At 55.8% G+C, this 25042-nt stretch overlaps 2 protein-coding genes across 2 annotated transcripts; both read left to right on the forward strand.

The window, feature by feature from the left end:
• The first annotated feature begins 3915 nt into the window (after positions 1-3915).
• TAF6L (TATA-box binding protein associated factor 6 like) lies at positions 3916-10376 on the forward strand. The gene is made up of 10 exons (XM_075005175.1): positions 3916-4073; positions 4740-4826; positions 4977-5127; positions 5660-5710; positions 6519-6613; positions 6957-7031; positions 7187-7407; positions 7673-7805; positions 8128-8256; positions 8519-10376. The coding sequence occupies exons 1-10, from the start codon at positions 3927-3929 to the stop codon at positions 9311-9313; spliced, it is 1884 nt and encodes a 627-aa protein (XP_074861276.1). The 5' UTR covers positions 3916-3926; the 3' UTR covers positions 9314-10376.
• Positions 10377-11760: 1384 nt separating this feature from the next.
• TMEM179B (transmembrane protein 179B) lies at positions 11761-16653 on the forward strand. Its single transcript, XM_075005870.1, has 5 exons — positions 11761-11892; positions 14276-14463; positions 14561-14695; positions 14907-14985; positions 15513-16653. Exons 1-5 carry the CDS (start codon positions 11797-11799, stop codon positions 15669-15671), a joined length of 657 nt encoding a protein of 218 aa, XP_074861971.1. The 5' UTR covers positions 11761-11796; the 3' UTR covers positions 15672-16653.
• Positions 16654-25042: the final 8389 nt, after the last annotated feature.

Consider the following 25042-nt stretch of genomic DNA (forward strand, 5'->3'; position numbering starts at 1 on the left):
TTGCACTCCTGGGACTAAAAGGGGCTTCTTCCCAAGGGAGCATGACGTGCTGAAATGAAAGCCAAAAGGGAGTTAAAGCACCAGCCCCCATTTCACGCCTGGCATAGAGACCTGAAAGCAGACACTAAAACGACAGGGACACTGGTCAGAACTGGGAAGATCGCCCAGGTCCGGGCACTAGCAACTGGCTGTTGATGGCTTATGTTCCATGATGCAGGTGTAGAAGAGACCCACTGCTGTTCTACGTACAGCGGCTTGGTGACAACTCACGCAACTAGCAAGGGAGCACAGCCTGCCTCCCCCGTCAGCCAGTCCTACGTAGGGTATAATATTGTCACTGCCTCTCCTTACCCAGGGGGCTGCAGTACACTGTCAGCTGTGCCTAGTTTACCTAAGAGGTTTGAGTTTACTCAGCCAGCTCCAAACACCCTTTCTGCTGCAGCTGGCGTGGTAGAGCTCTGGCTCACTCTTAGCCAGCAGTCTGTCATACGGAGAGTCACAGGCAGGAGAAAATTACCAGCCTGGAGGTTCTCCGATGGTCAAATGTCATAAGCATCAAGGCCATGGTGCTAAAAGCTCCACAGTGCTGAGCTGGGCACATCATTAAGATAACCGAACATTGACTTCCCAGGAGAATTTTCTATGGAGAATTGGCACAAGGCCACTGGAATCAAGGCCACCCCAGAAAGTGCTGCAAGGATGGTACCAAGAGCAGCGTACGCTTTGGTATAATACAACCAGATGCTCTTGGGGAGGCTGCTTTGTATAGCTAAGCAAAATGATATACTACGCTCAGAGACAATGAGAAATCCTGTGACACCCTATAGATGAACATTTCTTGGAGCATAAGCTTTCAGGGGCAAAGCCCTGCTTCATCAGAGGCATGTAGGGGAAATTCCAGATTGTGAAAATGTCCTTGCTGAACTGACAGACTAAGGGCAGGTCCCTTCACTGCACCTACTGAGTTTTGGGAGGTGGGCAGGCACAAGCCCCCTTCGTTAAGCCCAAGAGGATGAGCAGCGAAAGCTGGGGTCTAAGTGCTACTGGAGGACAGCTAATAAAAACCAGGGACTGGACTGAGGACATAGGGCCATAGGCAGAGAAGTGGAGTGGGTCAATGAGCGAGAACTCCAGCCCATGCCCACTACTGAAAGGCGTGTAGGGAGCCCAAAAGAATGCTGGATGCATGATTGAAGGGAGGAGCAGAAATAGTTGCTGAGCACTTCCCTGTCCAACACCCTCCTTCTGGGGTTCTGGTCAGTGGCAGGAAGAGGCTGAGCAGAGGTCTAGTGACTTTGTAGGGGCATGGTTAGGGTGCGCATAAATCAGGTGCAAGGGAAAGGGCAGTCAGAGCCTTGGGAGAAGATAAGCTGGGCAGGGATGGGGACAGCTACAGCAGGGTGTGGTTTCAAGCACAGCCCTGCAGAGCAGTATGCAATTTAACACTGGGCTACTCAGATGGTTTCAGTGTAGCTGCAATAAGCCATTGAGCCCGATTGGCTGAGTTGCAGGGTGCTGGGCCCTTGCGGATTTACACAGGAGGCTGACCTGCTTCTGTAGCTACAGCAATCTACACTTTGGTCAGGCCTGACTTCAGGCACCCTGTACCCACTTGCTCATTGGATCCTGGTCCTTGTGCGCTGTAATTAAGTGCAGGCCCTAGTTTACAATTTGTTTCGTACAGTAACCACCATTCCCTTGTTGCTAGTGGAATTGTTGGTCCTGTCATACAGAAGCAGGAATTTAAGGTAAAGCTAACGTGGGGTAGGGACACAGAGGTGCTGGGATTTGTGTGGATCCGGGTATCCTGGATATGTGTTGACCGCCAGGCTGCTGGCAGCCCTGATAGTACGTCATTGCCCCTCCCCCTTACCCAGAGGGCTGCAATATATGGTCACTACAGAAATGGCCCATGAAGACTTTGGTCTTCTCATCTCAGTCTTTCAAAAAACAAGCAAAAAGTCCATGTCAGAGCAGCCAGGATCTGGCCCCTCTGAAATCATTCCACTGAAGTTTTCAATTTACTGCTTAAACCCACTCCTCGGGTCAGCCCAGAAGTATGTTCTCATTAAACACATGCTTAAGTCAATGGGATTTATGCACGTGCTCAAGTGCTTCCTAAACAAGAATGCTTTCCCAAACTGGCATAAGAAGGCCTACGGTGGGTCAGACCACAGTCCATCTAGCCCCATATCCTGTCTGCCAACAGTGGCCAATGCCAGGTGCCCCAGAGGGAGTGAACCAAGCAGGTAATCATCAACTGACAACCCCCCATCACCCATTCCCAGCTTCTGGCAAACACTCTAGGGACACCATCCCTGGCTGTCTTGGCTAATAGCCCTTCATGGACCTAACCGCCAAAAATTACTTAGTGCTCCAGTGACTCTTTTATACTCTTGGCCTTTACAACATCCTGTGGGAAGTTGCACAGGCTGATTGTGCCTTGTATGAAAAAGTACTTCTGTTTTAAATTTACTGATTATGAATTTCATTTGGTGACTCCTTGTTCTTGAGTTATAAGGTGTGAATAGTATTTCCTTCTCTACTTTCTGCACACCAGTCATGATTTTATAAATCTCTATCATACTCCTCCTTAGTTGTCCCTTTTCTAAGCTGAAAAGTCCCAGTTTCATTAATCTCTCCTTAGATGGCAACCGTTCTATACCCCCTAATCATTTTGTTGCCCTTTTCTGAAACTTCCAATTTTAATATATCTTTTCTGAGATGGAGCAATCACATCTGCAGGCAGTATTCAACATGATGTGTACCATGGATTTATGCAGAGGCAAGACGATATTTTCCATCTTATTATCTATCACTTTTCAAATATCAGAGGTGTAGCTGGGTTGGTCTGTAGCTGCAAAAATAATGAGAAGTCCTGTGCCACCTTATAGACTAATGGATATTTTGGAGCATAGGCTTTCATGGGCAAAGACCTGCTCCATGAGATGCAAACACTTTTCAAATGGTTCCTAACCTGTTCGGTTTTTGCTGCTGCATTCATGGAATCATAGAACTGGAAGGAACCTCAAGAGGTCATCAAATCCTGTCCCCTGCCCTCCTGGCAGAGCACTGGTTCTGAGACCTCTCTATAGCGACTCCAGGATCGCTCTCTTGATTGGGAGCTGAACTAGCTGTTACCATCCGTTTAAACCAGCGATGGGCAACCACAAATTGTGAATGGGCCACATTAGTGGCCCTTTTTCATTTCAGGCCAAAACAGCCCATGTCCCACTGCTGGTCCCTGGGCAGCCCCCTCCGCCCTATGCCTCTCCTGCACTGCAGCCCCGCCCTTCCCCGTCCCCCGGCTTGCAGCACTTCCAGAGCACCGAGATTTGCCTGATTCCTGCTGTTCTCACACCTTCCCCTCCCCGGGCTGAACAGCTGCAAGAAGGGCATGCGAGGTGCTCAGGGCGTGCTGGGCGGGAGCAGGGCGGCACAGCAAATCTGGGCACTGGTGCCCAGTGCACGAGGGGCCCATGGGCCACAGGTTGCCCACTGGTGCTTCCAGTGCCCGGTGGGAATGTGCTTTGCACGGCGACCGACATGTGGCTGCACCAGGGAACCCTCCGCTGCGAGTTACTCCGAATTAACAGCAGCCTGCGCCACTCCCGGGGGCAGCGAAACCGCAGCAAGACAACGCGACCCCGGAGCGAACGCGTCCGCCCGGCGGGTTAACCGGGGCGCGTGCCGCACGCGCAGACTCAGTGCGGCTCTCGAGCCGGGCACACCCCCGGCGGCCCCGAGGCCCCGCCCCCCAGAGGTTTGGATGGATGTGCACGGTGGCCAATAGGCGCTTGAGATGGCCGTGCTGCTAATTGGCCCGAGCGGGGGGGCGGGGCTGGCGGCGCAGCGGGCCGAGACTGTTGCCGGGTGATCCCTGCGGTCACCCCCCCCCCACCTCCCCCGCCGCCGCCGCCGCCGCCATGTCCGAGCGCGAGGAGCGGCGCTTCGTGGAGCTGCCGCGCGAGTCTGTGCGCCTGATGGCGGAGAGCGCGGGGCTGGAGCTGACGGACGAGGTGGCCGCGCTGCTGGCGGAGGACGTGTGCTACCGGCTGCGGGAGGCGGCCCAGGTGCGGCCGGGCCTGGCCAGGCTGCTGTCCCCGGGCAGGGGGTGATGGGAGGGGTGATGGGAGGGGGGAGCGTGGGCGGGCGGTGTCCCCGGGGTTGGGGTTGGGGTTGGGGTTGGGGTTGGGGTTGGGATGGGGATGGGGATGGGGATGGGGATGGGCGGGGCAATGTCCCTGGGGCGGGGGGGATGGGGATGTTGATGGGCGGGGCTGGGCGGTGTCCCCGGGGGGGGGGATGGGGATGGGGATGGGCGGTGTCCCCGGGGGGGGGGATGGGGATGGGGATGGGCGGTGTCCCCGGGGCGGGGGGGGGATGGGCGGGGATGGGCGGTGTCCCCAGGGCGGTGGGGGGATGGGCGGGGATGGGCGGTGTCCCCAGGGCGGTGGGGGGATGGGCGGGGATGGGCGGTGTCCCCAGGGCGGGGCGGGGATGGGCGGTGTCCCCAGGGCGGGGGGGGATGGGCGGGGATGGGCGGTGTCCCCCGGGGCGGGGGGGGGATGGGGATGGGCGGGGATGGGCAGTGTCCCCAGGGTGGAGGTGGGATGGGGATGGGCGGTGTCCCCGGGGCGGGGGGGATGGGGACGGGCTGGGTGGGGCGGTGTCCCCGGGGCAGCCATGTGATGTCCCCGGGCCGCCTGCCACGGGGCCTCACGTCGCTGTCCCCGCAGAACAGCGCGCAGTTCCTGAAGCACACCAAGCGCCGCAAGCTCACGGTGGAGGATTTCAACCGCGCCCTCCGCTGGAGCAGCGTGGAGGTGAGCGAACGCGGCGGGGAGCCGAGCCCTGCCTCCTGCTGCTCGCTGCCGCCCCTGCACCTGGGGAGGGCGCCAGATGGTGGCAGCTGCCTCCGGGCGCTGCGGCGGTGGCTGGCCTGGGCGGGCAGTGAGTGGCTGGTGTCCTTGCAGGCGGTGTGCGGCTATGGCTCCCAGGACCCGCTCCCCTTCCGTGCGATCAAGGAAGGGGAACTTTACTTCCAGGAGGACCGTGAGATCAACCTGGTGGAGCTGGCCCTGGCCACCAACCTCCCCAAGGGCTGTGCAGAGACAGCCGTGAGAGGTGTGTGTGCATGAGGGGGTTGCTCTGCTCTCTGGGCTTCTTCCTGCAGGCCTGCTCTGGGCAGCCTAGCTCTGAATGTCCCAAATTACAGGGCTCCCAGCCCTTCCCGTGTCTGCAAACAATGGGCATTCAGTTCCTTCACCTTGGGAACTGTCTGTCTCCACCATAGCAGGGCACAGTGGAGTCCCCTGGGGGAGGATAATTAATTCCCTGTCAGGATTGCTTACCTGGCTCCTTTAGTCACTGCTCAGCCAGGCAAGACAAGTGTTGCTTCTCCTGCAGATTGGTCCAGGCAGTGCTCATGTCCAAGCTGCTGGTCACTGGACCTGCACCTAATGTGTAGCTTAGGCTTGGATGTGCTGTCCTCAGGGAAACCACTTGGAGGTAACTAGGTGGGGTTCAATGCCCCCTGCTCTGTGACGGGTGCACAGAGCTCTTGCCCAGACTGCCCATGAGAACGGGAGCATCCTGGCCCTGGGGAAGCTGGAGAGATCAGCCAAGTAGTTTAACAGCATCTGTGCTTGCCTTGCAGTTCACGTCTCTTACCTGGATGGGAAAGGAAATCTGGAACCGCAGGGAGCTGGTGAGAACTGTCAGCAGCCCATTTGTTCCCCTGCCCTATCTCCCTCTTGTAGTGCAGCTGCTTGTACAGGCCCCATCCAGGACTGGGACCCCCCTGAGCCAGGCACAGTCCAGACAGACTCATGCATCTGACAAGGCGGCTCTTTGCCCAGGAAAGCCGATGCTCCAAAATACCTCTTAGTCTACAAGGTGCCCCAGGTCTTCTTGTTGTTTTTGAACGTACAGATCAACTCAGCGCCCCCTCTGATACTTGATAGTTGCTACCCTGCAGACCTAACAGTGATCACGTCCTACTCCATTATGTTGTTCTCAAACGAAGCCCTGAAGCAAGAGTTTTTGCTGCCTTTCCAGGTCTTTGCTACCTCACTCACTTGCTTCGTTAACCAGATACATATCCAGTCCCACTAAGTCTCCCATAGTTCTTGGCCCCTGCACCACCCTATGACAGGCAGGTCAATCCTGCAGTGTGTGGAATCCGTTAGGAATTTTGCTGCCTTTGGGCAGTGCCTGGCCTCTTGCCCTTGTGTTAGAAGATTGGGAGAACAGAAGTGTCGTATCTCCCTTCGTTGTCCCAGACTTTTCTCCAGTCTGTTCATAGGAGAGTTTTCCCTGGTCATTCTCTGCCCCTCCTCCTTCCTGCCTGCCCACCTCCACCCCGCTTCTGCCATCTCCTTTCTCAACAATGCCCCATGGCAAGTCCCTTCCCTGTACTGGGGCTCAGACTGCTGTTACCTTGTAGGGAACCTTGGTGCTTTGGAGGGGTCCTCACTGCACTCCTGTAACCCTCACCTTCCTGGCTTCTCCTGCAGTGCCCAGTGCTGTCTCCACACTCTCAGATGACCTGCTGAAGTACTACCAGCATGTAACTCGAGCTGTGCTTGGGGATGATCCCCACCTAATGAAGGTGGGTGAGGGCTGGGGATCAGTGCCTTTACCTTAAACAGGCCAGGAAAGGGGTTGGGGTGTTCCACGAAATGCCAAGCCCCAGCCTCTCTGGAAGCTACTGATGCAGCCCAGAGGGAAGGGACCCCTGAACGTTCTGACGCCTGTGGTCAGCCCACCAGCTCTGGCTGGCTCAAGAAGACAGCAGAAGGCTTGTCGGCTCTGTGGATGGAGCTGACTAAGGGAGAGCAGCTACCTGACGGAGTGTGGTGACACCCCCCCGACCTGTGGTGCTCTCCATTTGATTCCTGGTTGGGCCGTGCCTGGTCCTCTGCCCCTAATCTGACACTTCTCCCCTACACCAGGTTGCCCTCCAGGACCTGCAGAGCAACTCGAAGATTGCAGCCCTGCTGCCGTACTTCGTCTACGTGGTCAGCGGGGTGAGTGAAGCAGGAGCCCTCGGGGCACGTGACCTACCCGGGTAGCAGGGTGGGGTGTGGCCAAGAGACCCTCCCAAGCTTCTGGTTCCCCTGGGGCGGCCCAGGCCCTCCTTCCGGCAGCGCTGAGGCTTTGGCTCGCTTCGTTCCCCACGCAGGTGAAGTCAGTCAGCCATGACCTGGAGCAGCTGAACCGCCTGCTGCACATTGCCAAGAGCCTCATCCAGAATCCCTACCTGTGCCTGGGCTCCTACGTCAAGAGCCTGATCGCCAGCGTCATGTACTGTGTGCTGGAGCCCCTCGCGGCATCCATCAACCCCCTCAATGACCACTGGACGCTGCGGGACTACGCCGCCATGCTCCTCAGCCACATCTTCTGGTGCTGTCTGCAGGGGAGGAGAGCATCCCTGTCACCCCCACCCTCGCCAGCATGTCGTGTAGCTGTGGGTGGGAGTGTCCTTCGGAGTCCAGGGCTGTCCTCGTCCTCCCAGGCAGGGGCCCGCTGCCCCAAGGGTGCATGGGTTCCTGTCTTCCATCCCTGCAACGCTGACGGAGCACAAGCGAGGGAGGGAGGGTCCTGGGTGTGATGCACAATGAGTCCCGTCTCCAGGGGTTTTCAGCCTCTGCTTGGTCTTCTCCCTCAGGACACACGGGGACCTGGTCAGCGGCCTATACCACCAGATCCTGCTGTCTCTCCAGAAGGTGCTGGCCGATCCGGTGCGCCCGCTTTGTTCTCATTATGGGGCAGTGGTAGGGCTGCATGCCCTGGGGTGGAAGGTAAGGGACAGGTCTCGAGCCTGCATGATTTTTGGCTGGGGTGTGTGTGTGGTAGGGGGTGGAGAGCAAGCGGTGATGCCGTCCCAGGAGGGGGCTACGCTGGCTCCCGCTATGCTGGGGGGCGTGGGAGGAAGGGGTGACCTGCCACAGGGGCCGGTAACCCCTGCTCTGTGCCCTGCTCCCATCTCTGTGCAGGCATGAGGCAGAGGGGTCTGCTGAGTTCCCCCAGGCTGGGAGCTTCGCCCGCAGCAGCTGGGCTGTTGGTTTGGGCCCAGTCAGTAGACGGCCCTTCTGAGCGAGATCTTTGCTCTCTCTTCCCCAGGCTGTGGAGCGAGTCCTCTACCCCCATCTCTCCACCTACTGGGCCAACCTGCAGGCCGTGCTGGACGACTACTCGGTCTCCAATGCCCAGGTGAAGGCCGATGGGCACAAGGTGTATGGTGCCATCCTGGTGAGTCTCACCCCTCGTCTCCAGAGAGGCCTCCAAGTCCCTGATCTTCATTTCCACCTCTCCCAACAGCCCAGCTCCTGGCCTCAGCCAGACTAGACACGGGGCCGCTGCCAGAAGAGGGTTGGGGGTGACTTGGCTTCCCCTTGAGGGGGGTGAAGGAGGTTCCCCAACACCCTGGAGGTGGGGGATGGGCAGCGCGAGCACAGGGCGGGGGGTGCGGCAGGATCCGGGGCTCTGAGCAGAGCAGCTCTGCCTTTGCCAGGTGGCGGTGGAACGGCTGCTGAAGATGAAGGCTCAGTCTGCGGCTGCCTCAGTAGCCGCCCCAGGGGACAGGCTGTGTAAGGACGGCTGTCAGCGGGAGAGCTCTCCCTGGCTCAGCCCCGCGCAAGACCCCCATGTGGAGTTCAGCTTTGGCATTGCCAGCCACCTGCTGCAGATGGGCAGCGGGGGCCCCCAGCTGGGCACCAGCTTCTCTGCCGACCCGCCCACCGTTTCTCTGCACGAGACCTACCAGGAGCTCTATGACTTTTTTGGAGACAGCCTGGCCACGCGCTTCGGCACAGGCTCGGGGCTGCACGCGGCCGAGCCGATGCCACCCGGCCCCAAGGTCTTGGACACCAAGAAAGAGCAGCCGGCCTTTGGCGCAGGGGACGTGGTGCGCAAGATGCCCCAGCTGACTGCCAATGCCACGGTGAGCCCCCGGGAGGAAGAGAGCCCCCGGGCAGAGTACCCGCCCGGCAGGCCAGCCCTGCACCGCTCTGCCAGCGTGCCCCGCTCCCGGAGTGCCTCACGCCAGCCGGGCCATCGCCCAGGGGTCCGCGACGTCTTCCAGAAGTGCCGCTTCGCCCCCCAGGGGCAGCCCCACTTCAGCTTTGTCATCGCTGGGCGGCAGGTGGGCCGGCGGTGTCAGGGCCGCCTCTTCCAGACCTGCTTTCCCCAGCACCATGGCCCCAGCCACGTGTCCCGCTACGCTCAGAAGCTGCCCATGATCGGCAGGACCAGCAAGCCGGTGAAGAAATGGGCCCACTCGGAGTACTCCCTCTACCTGCCTCTCTGAGGATTGCTCCAGGACTGCAGGGTGGGCTCTTCTCTGTACCACTCAGCACCTGTGAGGGACACAGGTCAGGGCCCCCGCTCTTGCCAAACCCCTCACAAGGGGGGAATCGCTTCCAGGGCGGAGGGGGGCTGCCTACCAGCCTCTGGACTCCTCACAGAGGGTTACAATGCCTCCGCTGTGCCCAGCCTGAGTCTACTCCCTGTGCACCCCTGGACTGTGCCCCCTGCCCAGGGCCAGCCAGGGTTTTTGGCTATGTGATGGCTGGCCAGGGCCGGGGGTGGGGAGTGTGAGTGAGTGTGGGGCTCAGGGCCTCTGGGCGTTTGAAGTACAGCACCTAGCAGCAGACTTCATCCTCTGAAGCATCTTAGCCCCCCACCTGCAAGCCAGGTCCTCCTGTCCTTGTGGGCTAAGCACATCTCTTGGAGCTAGGATTTCCTGCAGCATTTCTCTCATTCCCCAACCCTGGTATTGACACCTGGCTGTGGGTGTGGGGGGATTTCCTTGCTAGCCTCTCCCTTGTTGCATGGGGAAAAGGGAGCTCTAGGCCTCCTGCCTTGGCCCTTCCATGACCCTCTAGATGTGGGCCACCCAAGGGACAGCTAGGGAGCTGTGCCTGCAGCTTGAAGGACTTGCTAACCTGCCAAGAACTAGGGGCCCTCCCTCACCATGCCTGTCTGCTTTCAAACAGTGCATCAGAGCCCAACGAGAGGGGCTGGGCCTGTCTGCAAACCAAGGCCCATGAGGGTTTTGGAAGGTGTCTTTAAACAGCAGGAGCTGCCTGATCACGGAGCTGTTGGAACGCAGCTTGGCTTTTTTGTGGGGGAGGGGGAGGGAGAGGGGTTTGGTCTGGGGTCTGGCTGAAATCCTCCCATACCCATGGCAGTTCGGCAGCTCTGTATGGCTCCAGGGGAACACCGGCCTGGTGTGGGGCTGCAGCCTCTCCCGTACTCACTGCCTTCACCTTTGGGACCTGTCACAAGTGCGGCTGCCAGCGCCCCTCCCTCCTAAAGCTGGGAGTGGGGATCAGAATCAAAATAAACCCACTATTACCTTCCACTCCGGTAGCCAAGGTGCCTGTCTTGCCAAAGGAGAAGGGGTTGGAAGGCCCTCAGCAATGAAGAGGGGTTGCGGGGGAGGGGGGGGAAGCAATATGTTGGTAGAAACCAAGCCCTGGGCTTGAGGTTGGGAAGCCAGGGTGGCGCAGCAGGCTTAGTCCAAAATAATTGGAGATGCACATCTCCTAGAACTGGAAGGGACCTCTGGAGGACCAAACACCCTCCCTGACATCTATTTGCCCCACTCCCTAAATAGCCTTCTCAAGGATGGAGCTCCCAACCCTGGGTTTAGCAGGCCAATGCTCAAACCACTGAGTTTATTTCAAAAGAAGTTACATATAAAATGGATTTTGAAATAGCAATTAGCTGTTTTAAAATACAGGCTCTGGGGGTGTAGCGGCTGATTTTGAAATATCGAGTGGATGGACGTGCTATGACTTATTTTGAAATAGGGGCTAGTCCTTGTGCGCTGAGGTATAAGCCAGCTGCTATTTTGATATTATTTCAACATAGTGGCTGCAGTGTGTAGATGTTAAGAAAGTTACTTTAAAATAGCTGCTGTTTTGGAGTAACTGCTGTGTAGACAGCCCATTAGTTCATCTTCCAGGAGAGGACCAACTGGTTAATTTACAGAGAGGGTAACACGACTGCGAGAAGGGAGTTGTCTGGGAATGGTGCAACCCCTCCCCGTGCAGAGCGCAGTGGAAAAGGGGTGCGGGCGGGGTGAAGAATGTTTTCAGCTGGGCGGTTGCATCTCTGCGTATGGCCAATGCTGGGCGTTTGACCAAACACGAACAGGCCTTTTACAGCTGCTGAGGGCTAGGAGCGAAGCCCAAGGAAGCGGGGCCACCCCGAGCCGGCAACACGAGCTCTGGCGGGAAATAGCGACGTCACCGCGCTGCTCCTCTGACCTGCCCGTGTCTGTTTCACACGCTGCTGCAGCCCTGCAGTTAAAGTTTGGCGTAGAAGGGCGGGGGGGGGGCACCTCAGGTGGGAGCCCCAACCTGGCCAGGTCTCTGCCTCTGCCAGGAGAGGGAGGGCGGGGGGCGCTCCCGGGGATCACGTCTACCCCAGCAGGCCCCCCCGGCTGTGGTTTGCGGCGAATGGGAGCTGTGGAGGAATGGCCGCAGCTTTCCCTTCCCCAGGAGCTGGAGGGACGTGCTGGCCGCTTCCAGGGAGCTGGGGTCTTTGGCTCGCTCCGCGGCGCAGCCCAGAGCCCCGCTCCACTTCGGGGCGTGGACAGGGCGCAGCGTGACCAGCCCTGACTCGCTGAAAGTAGCCGGGTGGGTTGTGCCGGCTGCCCGCGAGCGGGCCGGGCCGGGCCGGGGCCGAGAACGAGGCCGGCCGGGTGGTATTTAGGGCACGGAGGGGGAAGCGCCACGTGAGCGGGCGGGACTCCCGGGGGCGGGCCCGGCTGGCCGAGGGAACATGGCGGTGTCCGCGCTGCAGCTGGCGGAGCTGGCCCTGCACGGGGCGTCCTTCCTCTGCGGGGTGATCAGCGCCTCCGCCCTCACGGTCACCCAGGTACCGGCCGGGGCGCGCCAGGCGGGGCAGGAGGCTGGGGGGCGCGGCCCCTGCCGGGGCTGCTCGTGCCCTGCAGCTACTTGTCGCAGCGGCGCCCCCGCTCCACACCCCTTGCACACAGCGCCTCTCGGCCCGGCCCGGCCCGGCCCGGCCCGGCCCGCGGGACAGGGGGTCATTGAAGCCGGGCCCGGGAGGCCCCGCCCTGGCCCAGCAGCCGATCTGGCCGGCGAGCGGCACCCGCCGAGCGCCTGCGAGTCAGCTGAGAGCCTGGAGGGTTCCCGCCCCGCCCCGCCCCGCAGGCGTCCTGGCGCTGCTCTGCGCCCAGAAGTTGGCAGCCGGGCCCGGAGTCAGGCTCGGGGCGACGTAAAGCGAGAAGGAAAAACCTCCCGCCCCGCCCCGCGCTCGGGTCCCCGGGATGTGGGGGGAGGACCGAGGTTCAGGCCTTCCCACAGGCCAGGCTACGTCGTTCACTCCCCCCCGCCCTGGGGCCGAGCCAAAAGGGAGTTCATTGGGTGGGGGTCCGGCGGGGGGGGGGTGCAGGGTCTGGGTGGGAGGCTGAGCAGAGGGAGGTTGAAGGAGGAGGCTGGTGATGGGGGGGCTGGGAGGGCTTTAGGAGTGGCCTGGTGTGGGGGGGGGTGCAGGAGTGTGCTGTGGTTGGGGTCTCTGGGTGGGAGGGGGGTGCAGTAGGGAACTGGGGGTGTGGGGCCCGGCTGGGAGCAGGGGAATGGACAGTCAGATCCAGCCATGCCGTGGGCTGCGGGTTCCCCACATCTGCACTGCGAGCTCAGAGGGCAGGTGACAGAGCCAGGGGGTGGGCATCTGGGACCTGGTCCCCACTGGGATTCTGAGCAAATTCTTCCCCCTTAGCTCTCAGGAGCTTGTGAGGTACTAGCTAGTTGGCATGGGCCTGCTTCAGGCAGGATTCAGACCTTGCTGGTAAATGCCCCAGCCCTTTACCCCTAGCGTGGCTGGTGCAGAGAAGAAAGGAGAATGACTCAGTTAGCACATCCCCTCGCTCCGCTGTGGCCCTTCCAAGTGATCTTGGGTGAGTTACACGTCTCCTTCAACAACTCCGTAGCTTGTCCCCCAGTTGGAGTGGGCAGTTGGGAAGTGCCGAGACACAACAGCCTCAGCAAAACTGTAGCAAGCTTTGACAAAGCAGCACAGTATTGTACTGAGTCTGGTGTGCTGCACTGTTACCAATGGGGTGGAAAGGAGCTGCTTTCTCTCAGGGGCAGGCCTGGTTTGGGTGTGGCCTACTCACTTGGGGCTTGGGCCCCACATCAGTAGGGTATTTGAGCAGACAATGGTAAATCCAATCACCTGGCCTTTGATGCCTAGCAAGCCCAGGCCTAGAGGGGCAGGGATTTCCCCACCTTTCCCCAGGGAGGCAGAGCACCAGTCCCCAGAAAGAGAACAAGGGAGTGCACAGGGTAAAGGCTGTAGGAAGGAGTCAGGGCTCTCACCATGGCAGTCAGATGCAGTGATGGAGCTTGGACTGTGGGGCTCACTGCAGCTGGGCTGGGCTGGGCTGGGCTGGGCTCTGGGCTAACCTGAATGAGTAGCGCTCTAACCTACAGGTCTCTGCCGTGCACCAGTGAACGGTGTCTGGTGTCACTGCTGGTGCTTGGAGTGGGACGTTGATCCCTGAAGAGTAGACAAGTTTCTCTTGCAGTCAGCATCAATGAGCCTGGCTCTGTGGCCCTCGTGGTGCAAAGCAGGAGCCCGGAGGTGCAGTTGAAGGAGGCTACGTGGCTTGCCCTGGAGGAAGGCAGACCCTGGAGGTCTGGCATGCTGAAGGGGCCTCTCGTACGGCTCCAAAGCAAGGGGCAGAGTGCCCACCCTGGGGCTCAGCAACACAGTGCAACCAGCTCCATGCAGGGGCCTGGGAAGGAGAGCCAAGCTCTCCCACAGTACATTGCAGATCAGTGCCTGAAGCAGCTCCAGGTGCTCAGGACCTCAGGCCACACCCCAGAAATCCCAGCACAAAGCACACCGTGGTGGTGCCAGCTCGACTGGGGCTGGCTTGTGTGTCTGCAGGGACGCCAGCCAGGAGACCGGCACACCCTATGCCTCAGGTCTCTGGCTCAGAGCCTCACCGTTATTTAAGCAACTAACTTCGACTGGGAGCACAGCCCTTCCCACGGGAGCGAGCCATCGAAATACCTGTGCACTTTAGTGCAAGTGTGGAAACTGTAGTAAGGGCAGCCATGCGAGTACCTCAGCCTTTTTTCCCCTCCTCCACCCCCAATCTTGGGCAGGGGTACTGGGGCCGCAGTACCTTGCTGTGGAACAAGGGCCAGGCTGCCGAGTTGGAGTGTCCTTGTCCCTGTGTAATGGCATCTGCCCTCCAAGGACACTGTCTCTGCTCTCTCATTCCCAGGGGGAGTTTGACGGCCGCTGTGTCCTCTACGGGTCCACGGACAAGAATGGGACAGCCATCGTTCTGTCCCGCGCCAGCAACATCTCTCTCTGTTACTTCGTCTCTGCCATCTCCATACTCATTGCCCTGTATTGCTTCTCTGTGCTGCTCTACGGCATTTATAGCTGCTGCATGGATGAGGGGCGGTGGTGAGCAGAGGGCACAAGGAGCGGGTGGGGAGCAGGCGGTTAGAGCCAGCCAGTTCCCTGGTCTGGTCCCCCTGATCTTTCACCCATCCTGTTCCAGGGATCGCACTTGGCTCACCATGAACCTGGTTGTCTCTGCTGTGATCCTCTTCTTCCTGCTGGTTTCGGCCTGCATCCTCCGGGTTGGGATGGACTCCCTGTGCTCGTCCATCCTCCGGACCAAGCTCGTGCAAAAGTAGGTGGGCTGCTGTGCGAGGTGGGGATTGCACTGCCCATGTGCAGAAGGACTCTCTCTCAGCAGGCCACATGGTTCCCTGCAGCCGCAGGCTCTGACTTGGCACAAAGACTGAGCCGGGGGGGGGCAGAAGTCGGCCCCTGTGGGATTTTTTTCTCCCCCCTCTTGCTCATCAGCTAATTGGTCCTGTCCTCTCTTAACTCCCCTCTAGCTGCCAAGAGGCCCAGCGTGCGCCATGGTTCCCCCAGTATAACACAGCCAGGTTCTACGACAATCTCTACAGCGCCGAGGTGAGAATTAACCCGGGGTGGGGACAGCAGAACTCCTGCCCCCAAGATTTGCAAGAAGGGTCGGCAGTTGTGAGAAACGTGCAGCTTGTGAGGAGCCTCTGTTCTCAACCCCCCACTTCAGACCACCTCCCATGAGAGGAGACTGTGGAGGGGTGGTGAAGGGGAAGGAGGTGGGTGGCATTTCTTCAGCAGCCAGTCCCTGCGCGCTTTGGGAGGGGTGGCGCACTCAGCTTTGGGGCCCCAGGCTGCCAGCCCACAGAGGAGTTGAGCATGGTGGTGACCCCAGTGCTGGGGGATGTGCTTAGAACGCAGTCGAACCCCCTCCTGCTTCGGGAAAGGAGGGACTCGCGTCCCCCGCGGGCCAGGCGTGAGCACATAAAACAGCAGGCAGGACAGACAGCTGGACGTGCCAGTGGTCTGGCCGCCTCTACCTGGACTGGGGCTTTGGAGGAAGGGTCTGAGGGAGGGCGAGACATAGTCGTGTTTCACCTGCCTCCTGCTGTGTCTGCCTCTCCCCGCTCCGACAGGCGGCCGCCTGGGTGAACTTCTTCTTCTGGTGTCTGCTGCTGGCCCTGCTGCTCCTGCAGTGCAGAAGGGAAGCCCCGTTCCAGCTGCTGCAGCGCAACGACCCTGAATGGAGCTCAGAGACAGAGGCCATCTTTGGTGCCCGGCCCCAGAGGCCGTAAGGGGACCGGGAGGGATGAGCAGCCCCCATTCTGGACAGGCGTATGAGAGAGAGAGCGCAAGCAGGGGAGAGGCGAATGCTAGAAGCCTCCTACCCCTCCCAGGTGCTTCAGGCTGCTCTGCTTGTCTTCCCTTGGCCCTTCTGGCTCTTGGTGGTGAGAGAAGCCAGTGGGCTGAGCGGTGATCCTGACATGGGCCCACTCCCAGGCAAAGCTCTTTGATCTCCAGTCCACAGCTCCTCCCACCGCCACTGCTCCAGAGGGGAGTAGGCCAGGGCTAGGGTTTTACCTCGCACACAGACATCCTACGGGGCAGGAGGGAGCCCTCTGGGCACCAGAGGCTCTCAGCACAGACGTGAGCTGGGCTGTGCTCCTTGGCGACCCCAGCAGAACCACCCTCAACACGGCAGGATCTGTAACCCTTGGATCTGGGGGACACCAGGAGCCTCCCTTCCCCCTGCCCAAAGCTCTCAGTGCAATGGGCTTTACATAAGACCAGGGGGCACATCTGCTTTTGATACCAGAGACCTCGGGACTGCACAAGACCTCGCGGCTGCTGTGTCGAACAGCAGAACTAGCTCCGTGCTGGCAGAGAGGTTCTTCTCAGGGACTGGGGTAAGGGGGGCAGGACCCAGGTCCTGCCTGTGTGGGAGCGACAAGCCCTAGCAGTACCACTGAAAGCCAAGTGCCAGTGCTGAAGGCCGGTTAGTTCCCATGTTCTCTGAGGCAGCACCTGCCTGCGGGCAGAGAACACTAGCTGCCTAAGCACAGGCGAACCTGCTGAGCCAACAAGCACCTTCTGCAGGGCACACCAAGACCAGAGCAAGACAGAAGGGCCCCTATGTGCCTAGGTGGACCCCTCCTGCTCATGACTTGGGATCGCCTTCCATTAACCCTCGTCCTGTTGTCCGTGGGACCGGGTCCATTTCATGTGCCTTTTCATTTTGTACTAAAGCTTGTTATTAAAATGACTATTTCCACCAGATTGGCTTGTGCAGGAGCCATTTGCTCTGGCCAGAACAAACCCTCCCCTTCCCCCACTGGAGGGGACAGCAAGTGGGAGGGCTAGACCCATTCCCTCATTTTAATACTGTATAGCTCTTCCCCTGCAGGCTCTGATGTACTCCACCTTTGCCCTGTAACCAGCCCTGGGAGATGCTGTGCTAAGGCACGGTGGAAGAGCCACCAGCCTCCAGTGAGGTCTAGAAAACCTGCCTTCTAGGAAGTGGTGAGAGAAGCTCAGTCCGTGGAGCTTAATGAATAGAAGTGACTAGAAGTTACAGTTGCTGAGTGTCTGCATGGCCAGAGGGTTTGTGCCAGGAGAGGGCTCTTCACGGGCAAAGGCAGAATGAGACCTCTGGGTGTCGCTTCCACCCACTGGAGCATCAGACTGAAAAAATGCTGTATTAGCCACCAGAACAAGTGGCCCAAGGATGTGGTGGATCCACCATGAAGTCGAGTGCTTACATCATGCCTGGGTGTCTCCCTACAAGCTGTGCTCCAGCCCTGCCAGAAATGGTGGGCCAGACACACAAACCGGTAGGGGTGGGCATCACCCTTAAGGTGTAGCTCTTTCCAGGAGTCCATAAAGCACTTATGATAGTGGGTGCAACGCTCCCTAACTTGGGGTCTGTCCGTTCCTTCTGCAGTTGACGTAGAAGGAAGGGAAGTAGTCCTTCAGTGATCGTTCACCAGGTGGGTGGAAGCCAATGCTTCCTTAGCCCTGTCCTTCATCTTGTTTGCTCGTCTCTCGTTGTGCATCTTCATCATCCATGTCCCACATTGACTGGGTCATGGTTGAAGTGGAAGCTCTTAGTTTGTGAGTGTCCTGGTAGGTGCCACCCAAGGGGCAAGGAAAGGTCCCATTCCTTGGGTGGTGGCTCCTTGTGGCAACTGGAGGAAACCATGCATGATGCAAGAAGTAATGGCCCTGGCTGAGCATTTTTCTGCATCGCTGCCATCCTGTGCCTTCATTTTTCTACCTGGATAGGGGTAAGGGAGAAGAAACACACAGCAGAGGAGAGAAAGGAAAGTGGTGGGGGGAGGAGGGGAGAAGGTCACCTTTCTATGTAGTGTAGTCTTTTTGGATGAGTCCAGTGTAGGTGGGCGATTATTTCTCCTGGAATTGGCGGAGGCCTGTAATATGTTCCATGTAGATAACCTGGGATCCCTGATGGCATCCGAGACCATTAGCTGTTGCGTGAGACGGGCATAGCAGCGGCGGATACTGCAGGCTTCGAAGACCGCTTCGTGGTGAGGGGCCCAGGGCATAGACTTCCACTTTGTAGCCCTGTGTCCTTAGGGTATTCGCCAGAGGAGTGTGTTTCTCCATCTTCTTTGTCCTTGCTTCATGGAAGGCCACTGACTGCTTTTCAAAGAGGGTGGACACGTCCACCATGGTGTGGAAGAAACAAAGCTTCACTTTGCGTTTGGTTAGAAACTGTCAGAGACTTCTTATTAGAATATACGAGCAGCTGCAGGGGAGAGCACCAACCGGCAGTTTTCCCAGGCCAGTTAGAGGTGCCTCCCTGAATACAAATTTGGGTGGGTATCTATACCTTTAAAAGAAAACAGTCTCACGACTTAGTAACAGAAGTTTCAAAGCTTATTCTCATGAATGGGAGGTTTTTTAACTGCCTGGGTCTGGCTTATCTCAAAGCTGCTTGACGTTATCAGTATGCTAGAAGCTTCTGGGTCTCATCTCGTCTCTGCAGCCCTTCAGTGTAAGGCCCATCGTTCCTTTCAGGCCAGGCTAAACCTTGACCAAACTTTTACTAGGCTGCTGGTCTTTTGCTGCCGCACTCCTCCCTCCTTTTGTGCTCTAGCACAGCTATCACAACACACAACTTTATCTTGCTGTGCTTATATATTGCAAGCTGATATATCACAGATGAGGGCATTTTTTTGGCCTTTTGGAAGGCTACTGGATGCAGAAGGTCTTCTAGTGCCCTCTCTTGGGGAATTGTCATTGGGCGGCAATTGCTGGGTAAACACCAGCCACATAAGCTCCTCCCCAGCCAGGAGGCAGATGCTTATAGGCCTTACGAAATAATGGCCTGCCAAGGCAGTTTAACCCTGGTGACATGGTGAACTCATCCATTGTTCATAATACCCTGTAAATCCAGTGCCATATGGAGTACGATTGGATTTCCAATCTTGTGTATGGTTTGAAATCCAAGCTCCATTTACCTTGAATTTAACTTCAAGTGCTGTTTCCTTCCGGATATATAGTTCCATTACAAATCCAGCAATATTGTCCTTTTACAGGGGAGAGCAATTGCACAGAATCAGTTCAGTTACACTGTATATCCTGCTGAGTTTTGTTACCTTTGGTTTCAGGAAAAAGATGGGAGGTTATCATTTGAGAGGTGTTTAAGGAACCGGTATCATGGGTAAACCCCCAGTAGAATGCAAGGGGACATGGCTACAGATCCAGCAATGAGAAACACTTAAGTCTTGTCTGATTTGTTCTAGAAACAATAGAAATACATTCTCTGCTGTGGCGGAATACAGGGCCCTAAGGAAGAGAGAACCCAAATATACTTTCATTCTTTAACCTGGAGTGGCAAATCCTCTTGTTGCAAGGGAGAGGTTACAAGCACGTCACCTTACAGCATGAGTTTGGCACGGGGGTACATCAATCTTTGGGAGTCTCAGGAGCTGTAGTCCTCTTAAAATGAGACGCGTAGAGCCAGGTAGGGAGTCCTTGATGCTTAACAGCAGCATTAGTGGTGAGGAGGATCTGAAATGGATGTTTCCAGCAAGGCTCCAATGCAGTTTTCCTTTGAACTTTCACATGTACTAGTCTCCAAGTGGCAGGGAATGGCAAGGCTGCTCGGGATCTCCAGGGAGTGCTTCCTGTACCTGAGAATGGAAGGCCTCGAAACACTTCAGTAATGCTTGACAATAGTTTAATAACACTTCGTCAGCCAACTGAATACCAGTTCTTGATGCTGACAACAGTAGGGAGGCCAGGATCCTCGTAGGCCTTCCCATTAAAACCTTACGCTCATCAAGGCTAATTGTAGGGCATCTACCCATTTTAGGCTAGTTTCTGCACTGATTTTGCAAGCTTGTTCTTTAGAATCTGTGATGGAGTGAGGAGGGAGTGTATGTGTGAGTCAGGCTGGATGTCTGAGGCAAGCAGAGAAGCTCCCAGTGGCTAAGGATGACCCTGGGGCTACAACTGGCAGGTAACACCTCTGCCCTGAACAAAGAGGAGGGAGGAGACGAGCTGGTTTTTGAATGGGGGGGGGGACATGACAGCAGTTAGAGGCTAGGGGAAGAGAGAGCTGGAAGGCAGCCAGCCTGAGGAGGGGGAAGGCTACACCCCAGAGGGGCACCCCTCGGGGTCTTTTCCCCAGGACGGGTTGGAAGGACTGTCTCTGACTGCTGTATTGATGTTTCTGTGAGAAACTGGGTCTCTGTTGCCTAATAAACCTCCTGTTGTACCTGCTGAGTGAGAGTCACTCCTGCCAGCAGACGGGGTGCAGTGCAGGGGGACCCCTGAACTCCATTGCAGAATCCCATTCTGTTTTTCCACAGCTCCTGCTGATTGTGGGTGATACAGGCAGCGAAAATTCTGCTGAATTTGCAAGGCATTACATATCTCCTGCTTAATCTGACCTGTAAAATGAGTCTCTCTATCACTGTTGATGGTCAATGGGATTCCAAACCTGAGGAGGAAGTCCTTTAACAGAATCTTGGTTACGGCTTTTGTATCTGCTTTGGTCGCAGGGTAAACTTCTACACACCCCAAAAACATACAAACTTTCGCAAGTACATACTGATATGTACAACATTTCGGCATTTGGGTAAAACCAATCGACATTTACAAAGGGTCCCCACGGTGGGGGATGTGTTGTCCTTTTGGTCTTTACAGGTTTCCTAACGTTATGGGCCTGACATACTGGACAAGCCTGGCAATAATGCTGGGCTGTAGAGGGAAAATTTGGACCGTACCAATCAGTTTGAACAGCAGTAATCATTCCCCCCTTTGCTTATGTGAGTCCTGCCGTGGTGCACGTAAGTAAGATAAGGGAGAAGGACCTTGGGTGCAACCATGTGGCTGTCTGGGGAGCGCCAAAGGGGGGTCAGGTTGCAAAAGGCATCCATCCAGTCTCCAGGTGGCCTTTTCCAAATCTAGGGCCTGATCTTGGAATAGTGCAACATCAATAAATGTTGCAATAGGAGACTGGGAGTCTGTAAAGACAGGAAATAGCAAAGTGGCCCGAGGGGGGTGGGGAAGGGCAGCAGCCTTAGCTGCTGAGTCAGCCAAGTCATTTCCACGTGTAACTTCAGCATGAGCAGCCTGATGAGCGTCACACTTAACTGTAACTGCAAGGCATTGAATAAGGCAGCAACATATGGACCATCTTTAATTTGCAAGCGCCCCCCACCCCCGAGGCAAGAAACCCTTTTTACTTTCATAATTGACCATAATTATGAACAACGAAGGCATAATGAGAATCAGTAAAAATATTGACGGGTTTGCTTGTGGCGAGGCTACAAGTGTGAGTAAGGCCACAAGTTCAGCCACTTGGGCAAAATATATATTAGGTAAGGAATTACTTTATATTGGGAACACACCACGTACCCAGCTACTAGGTTTTCCTTGTTTCTTGTAAATACCAGCCAGGTGGTGGTCCAAGTGTTGATAGTGTGGCTGGAAGAACCGTTTTGCTTTGTAAAGAGTTTAGGCACTACAACACCGTTACTTAGGTAAGCAAGTTAATGTGGGAATCAGGTTTTAGCTGTTTTCATACCTTTTTCCTTTAGTTTGCCTGACAGAGTACATTTTGAGGGCAGGTGGAGTTGCTAGGCACCACGCTCATTAGTCTGGGCAGCTGCTGGACAATTTGGTTTGTGGAGCTGATACTGCATTGTTACTAGCCCCAGACCAAGTAACACATGGCCTTGACAGCAAAACTGCGAGCTGAAGCTTTAAAGCACTTTGGGTGGAATCTTATACCAGTGGGGTTTACCTTTTTTGCTTTTTTTCTGGGTTTTGCCTCTCCTGAAACGTTGTGAACCCATGTGTATTTTTATGGTTACTTAGTAATTTAGACCACTTAATGCTATTAATAAGATAAACACAAACAAAATACAAAATCACACCCTTCATTTTGAAAGGGGATTCATGATGTTTTAGGTTGTTGTTGTTGTTCAGTAAATGCCAGATTTTCCGTGTTTCTGAAAGACAAAAGAACACTCTTCTACCCCCTTTGGGGATGGCAGATCACATCTTAAAATACAGATTCCATCTTAAAATATTCCATTTACAAATATGCTTAATTCTTTTCAAACTCTGCAAGCTACTTTGAATTTTCTCCAGATGCTTCAGAGTTAGTGACTTACTCTTTCCCTCTAATCACAGGCTTTGCTTCCTCAAAAATGGAAACTTTACTAGTTCAGATCTCACCCTTTGAAGGTGTTATGACAGGGATCTGACTTTCCCTTTGACTTTTACTTCCCTTATTTCTGCTTATATGCCCTCAGGGCTCTCAGACCGTAGCTTTCTTTATCTGTTGCTTACCTGTGTGGGCCCAATCCTGTTTTCATAGTCAAAATGTTTCTTTTTATGGACACAGGCTTTAACTCGCTGCCAATACAGCAAGGAGAGTGGGCTCCTTGACTATCCCCCACACACGCACACCTTTTATCATGAGGGATGTTTTTAATTACCATTTTGAACATTGCTTAAAGACTTTCCCTTTATTAAAAGACAATCGTACATTTGCACGTTATTACAGGGTCACTCATGTTAAGTGCATACTTTTTTTTTTTTTTAAAAACACGCATTGCACTACTCTAATTTTACACTGCTGTACACAGCTTACATTCCCTTTTATATATTTGGGGCAGTTAAATTCCAGTAGGAAACCCCTTATCTTCTTTTAGCAAGTTTTACTGAACTACAGAAATGTACATTTATTTCTTTAGAATTGGCCAAATTTGGGCTATTGAAGGGGCTCTGGGTCTTAATGAGGACCCTGTCCTTTAGTAAATCTTGGATTAATCCCTCTATTTTTGCCTCCACTTTGGCACAGTAGGGTTTGCCTGGATTAACTTTAAAGCTGAGAACAGCTGTTGGCAAATCGGTATTAAACCCTTCTTACTTGTATATTTGCCTTACCAGACAGTGCAGATCCCTGTGGTCCTGCTGGGCGTAACCCTTAGCAGGTGGATTTCAAGTACATCTCACCATTATTTCTATATATTGATGTTACCTCTATAATTTACAACAGAAAACTTAGCTCTGTGAGCCTATTTAGGTTTTACACAACTTCTGTTCTCTGATATTGGAAGGTGTCCATATCGGAAGGCATCCCCTCCTTATTGATACACAAACAAGACACACAAACAGACAAATAAAATTACCCCAGACCAGTCACAAAGCAAAGAAGCTCCAAGCACAAAAGGATGAGTGCAGATTTGTATAGATTGTTCTTCGAGTGGTCCCCGTGGGTGCTCCACAGTAGGTTTCAGGCTTGCCCCGGCGCTGCAGTTTGGAAATTTCCAGCAGTCTGTCGGGTCGCGCATGCACCGATGTGTGTCGGTCCTTCGCACGCTTACAGTCACGTGCGCGATCCAGTCCCCGCCAGTTCCTTCTCAACTGCCAACGGCTGCAGACGGAATCCACTCCGGCTCCAACGCCTGAGAAAGATAAAATCTGATTTACTTACTGTTAATAGTTATTAGTTGATAGCTTAGTTATTATAGTTGAAGTTGTTTGTTAGATGTTTATATAGTTAAAAAGGAAAGAGTGTAAGGAAAAGTATGGAGGCGGCCGCCTCAGGCGGGTCTGCTATCTTGAGGCCACGAACGTTCTCTGTTATCTGTTACTGGACTGAATAACTGTTAAGTGCTCTATTAGCACTCAAAGACTTTAACATTCGAGCAATGTCCTCCCCGGGTTTAAGAAACGTGACTCATGCTGTGAGGCTATGCCTGCCTCAGACGGGCATAGCAAATGTATCCGTTGCCTCGGGGAAGCCCACATCCCTCAGAAATGTCCTCACTGCTCTAAGCTTACAGCCAGAGCCCGAAAGGACAGGGAAATTAGGCTGAAAATGTTCCTGTTTGATAAGGCCCTCCAGCCTGGACCATTGGAGAAGCCTCACAAGGAGGGATCCTCGGGGTCGCACAAGAGGAAGGCGGCTTCCCTAACCACCTCTGTGCAGAAAAAGAAGAAGGTTTCACCAGCTCGATCCCTGCCAGTAACTTCCATGAGCGGGACGAGTGGAGCACAGGGCCCCAGCCCGCTGGCTTCTCATAGCAGGAAGGCTGCAGCGCATGTACCCATGCAAGGGCCTCCGACTGTTAAGGAGTCAGCACCGAGGGCCCTGCAGGCACCGGAATTGGTGGCACGGGCTCCCACAGCACCGAGCCTTGCGGCACCGACGCCACCGGAGTGAGGGTACCCGGCACGGGGCCCAACGGTGCCGGAGGAGACTACCTGCGTGGCACCGCGCACAGCAGAACTGAGTGCGGCACCGACTATGGTGCCGAGGTCCCCGGCACTGGTGGGAACACCTACGGCTCAGGAACAGGGAAAAGCGAAGACCAAGACCCGGCACCGCAGTCCTCCTCCAGAGGTCATTGGGTTGCCATTATCACCTCGCTCTCCCCCCTGAGATAAACCGGGCAGCAACTCCAACAGCCCACCTTAGACCTCCATCTCTGTTCCTTCAACCACCATCCCCCTGGCTTGGACATCTTTCACCAACCTCCAGCAGGGATTCCTATGAGTACTATCACAGAGGATCCCCGCCATTGTCAACGTCGTCTCGGCAATCACGCCCTTCCACGCGTCACATCTACACTTTCCGGTCGTGGTCCAGGTCCCCATCACCGGGCCCTTGGCCCTGTTGTTATGGCCGCCGTTACCATACGGGACACCGGCACAGGGGGTCTGGATCTCGGGGTAGATCCCTGTCCATGCCTCGCCAACACCCCAGCACACAGTCTCACCCTGGGGGAACATCGCAGCTTTCCCAGCCAGAGAGTGCTCCAAAGGACCTGGACCCCCATCCAGACCCCTCAAAAGAACAAACATACAAACAGAGTCAGGAACCTGAGGATTTAGAGGAAATGTATCAAAGCGACGCCTCCTTGTCCTCCCCAGATGAGGCAGTTGTCCCTGGGGATCTCTCTCCTCCGGACGACCTTAAACAGTTTCAAGGATTGTTCAAGAGGGTAGCACAAACACAGGACATTCAAGTAGCAGAGGTGCAGGAGAAACATCATAAGCTCCTGAAAAATCTGAGACCCCCAGCTTCATCCAAGACGGCCATCCCATTGGATGAAGCAATTATGGAATCGGCCACCAACATATGGCAGACTCCAGCTTCCATCCCTCTTACAAATAAGAG

Source organism: Carettochelys insculpta, chromosome 11 (assembly GCF_033958435.1).
Source record: "Carettochelys insculpta isolate YL-2023 chromosome 11, ASM3395843v1, whole genome shotgun sequence".
In the NCBI taxonomy this organism is placed as follows: domain Eukaryota; kingdom Metazoa; phylum Chordata; order Testudines; family Carettochelyidae; genus Carettochelys; species Carettochelys insculpta.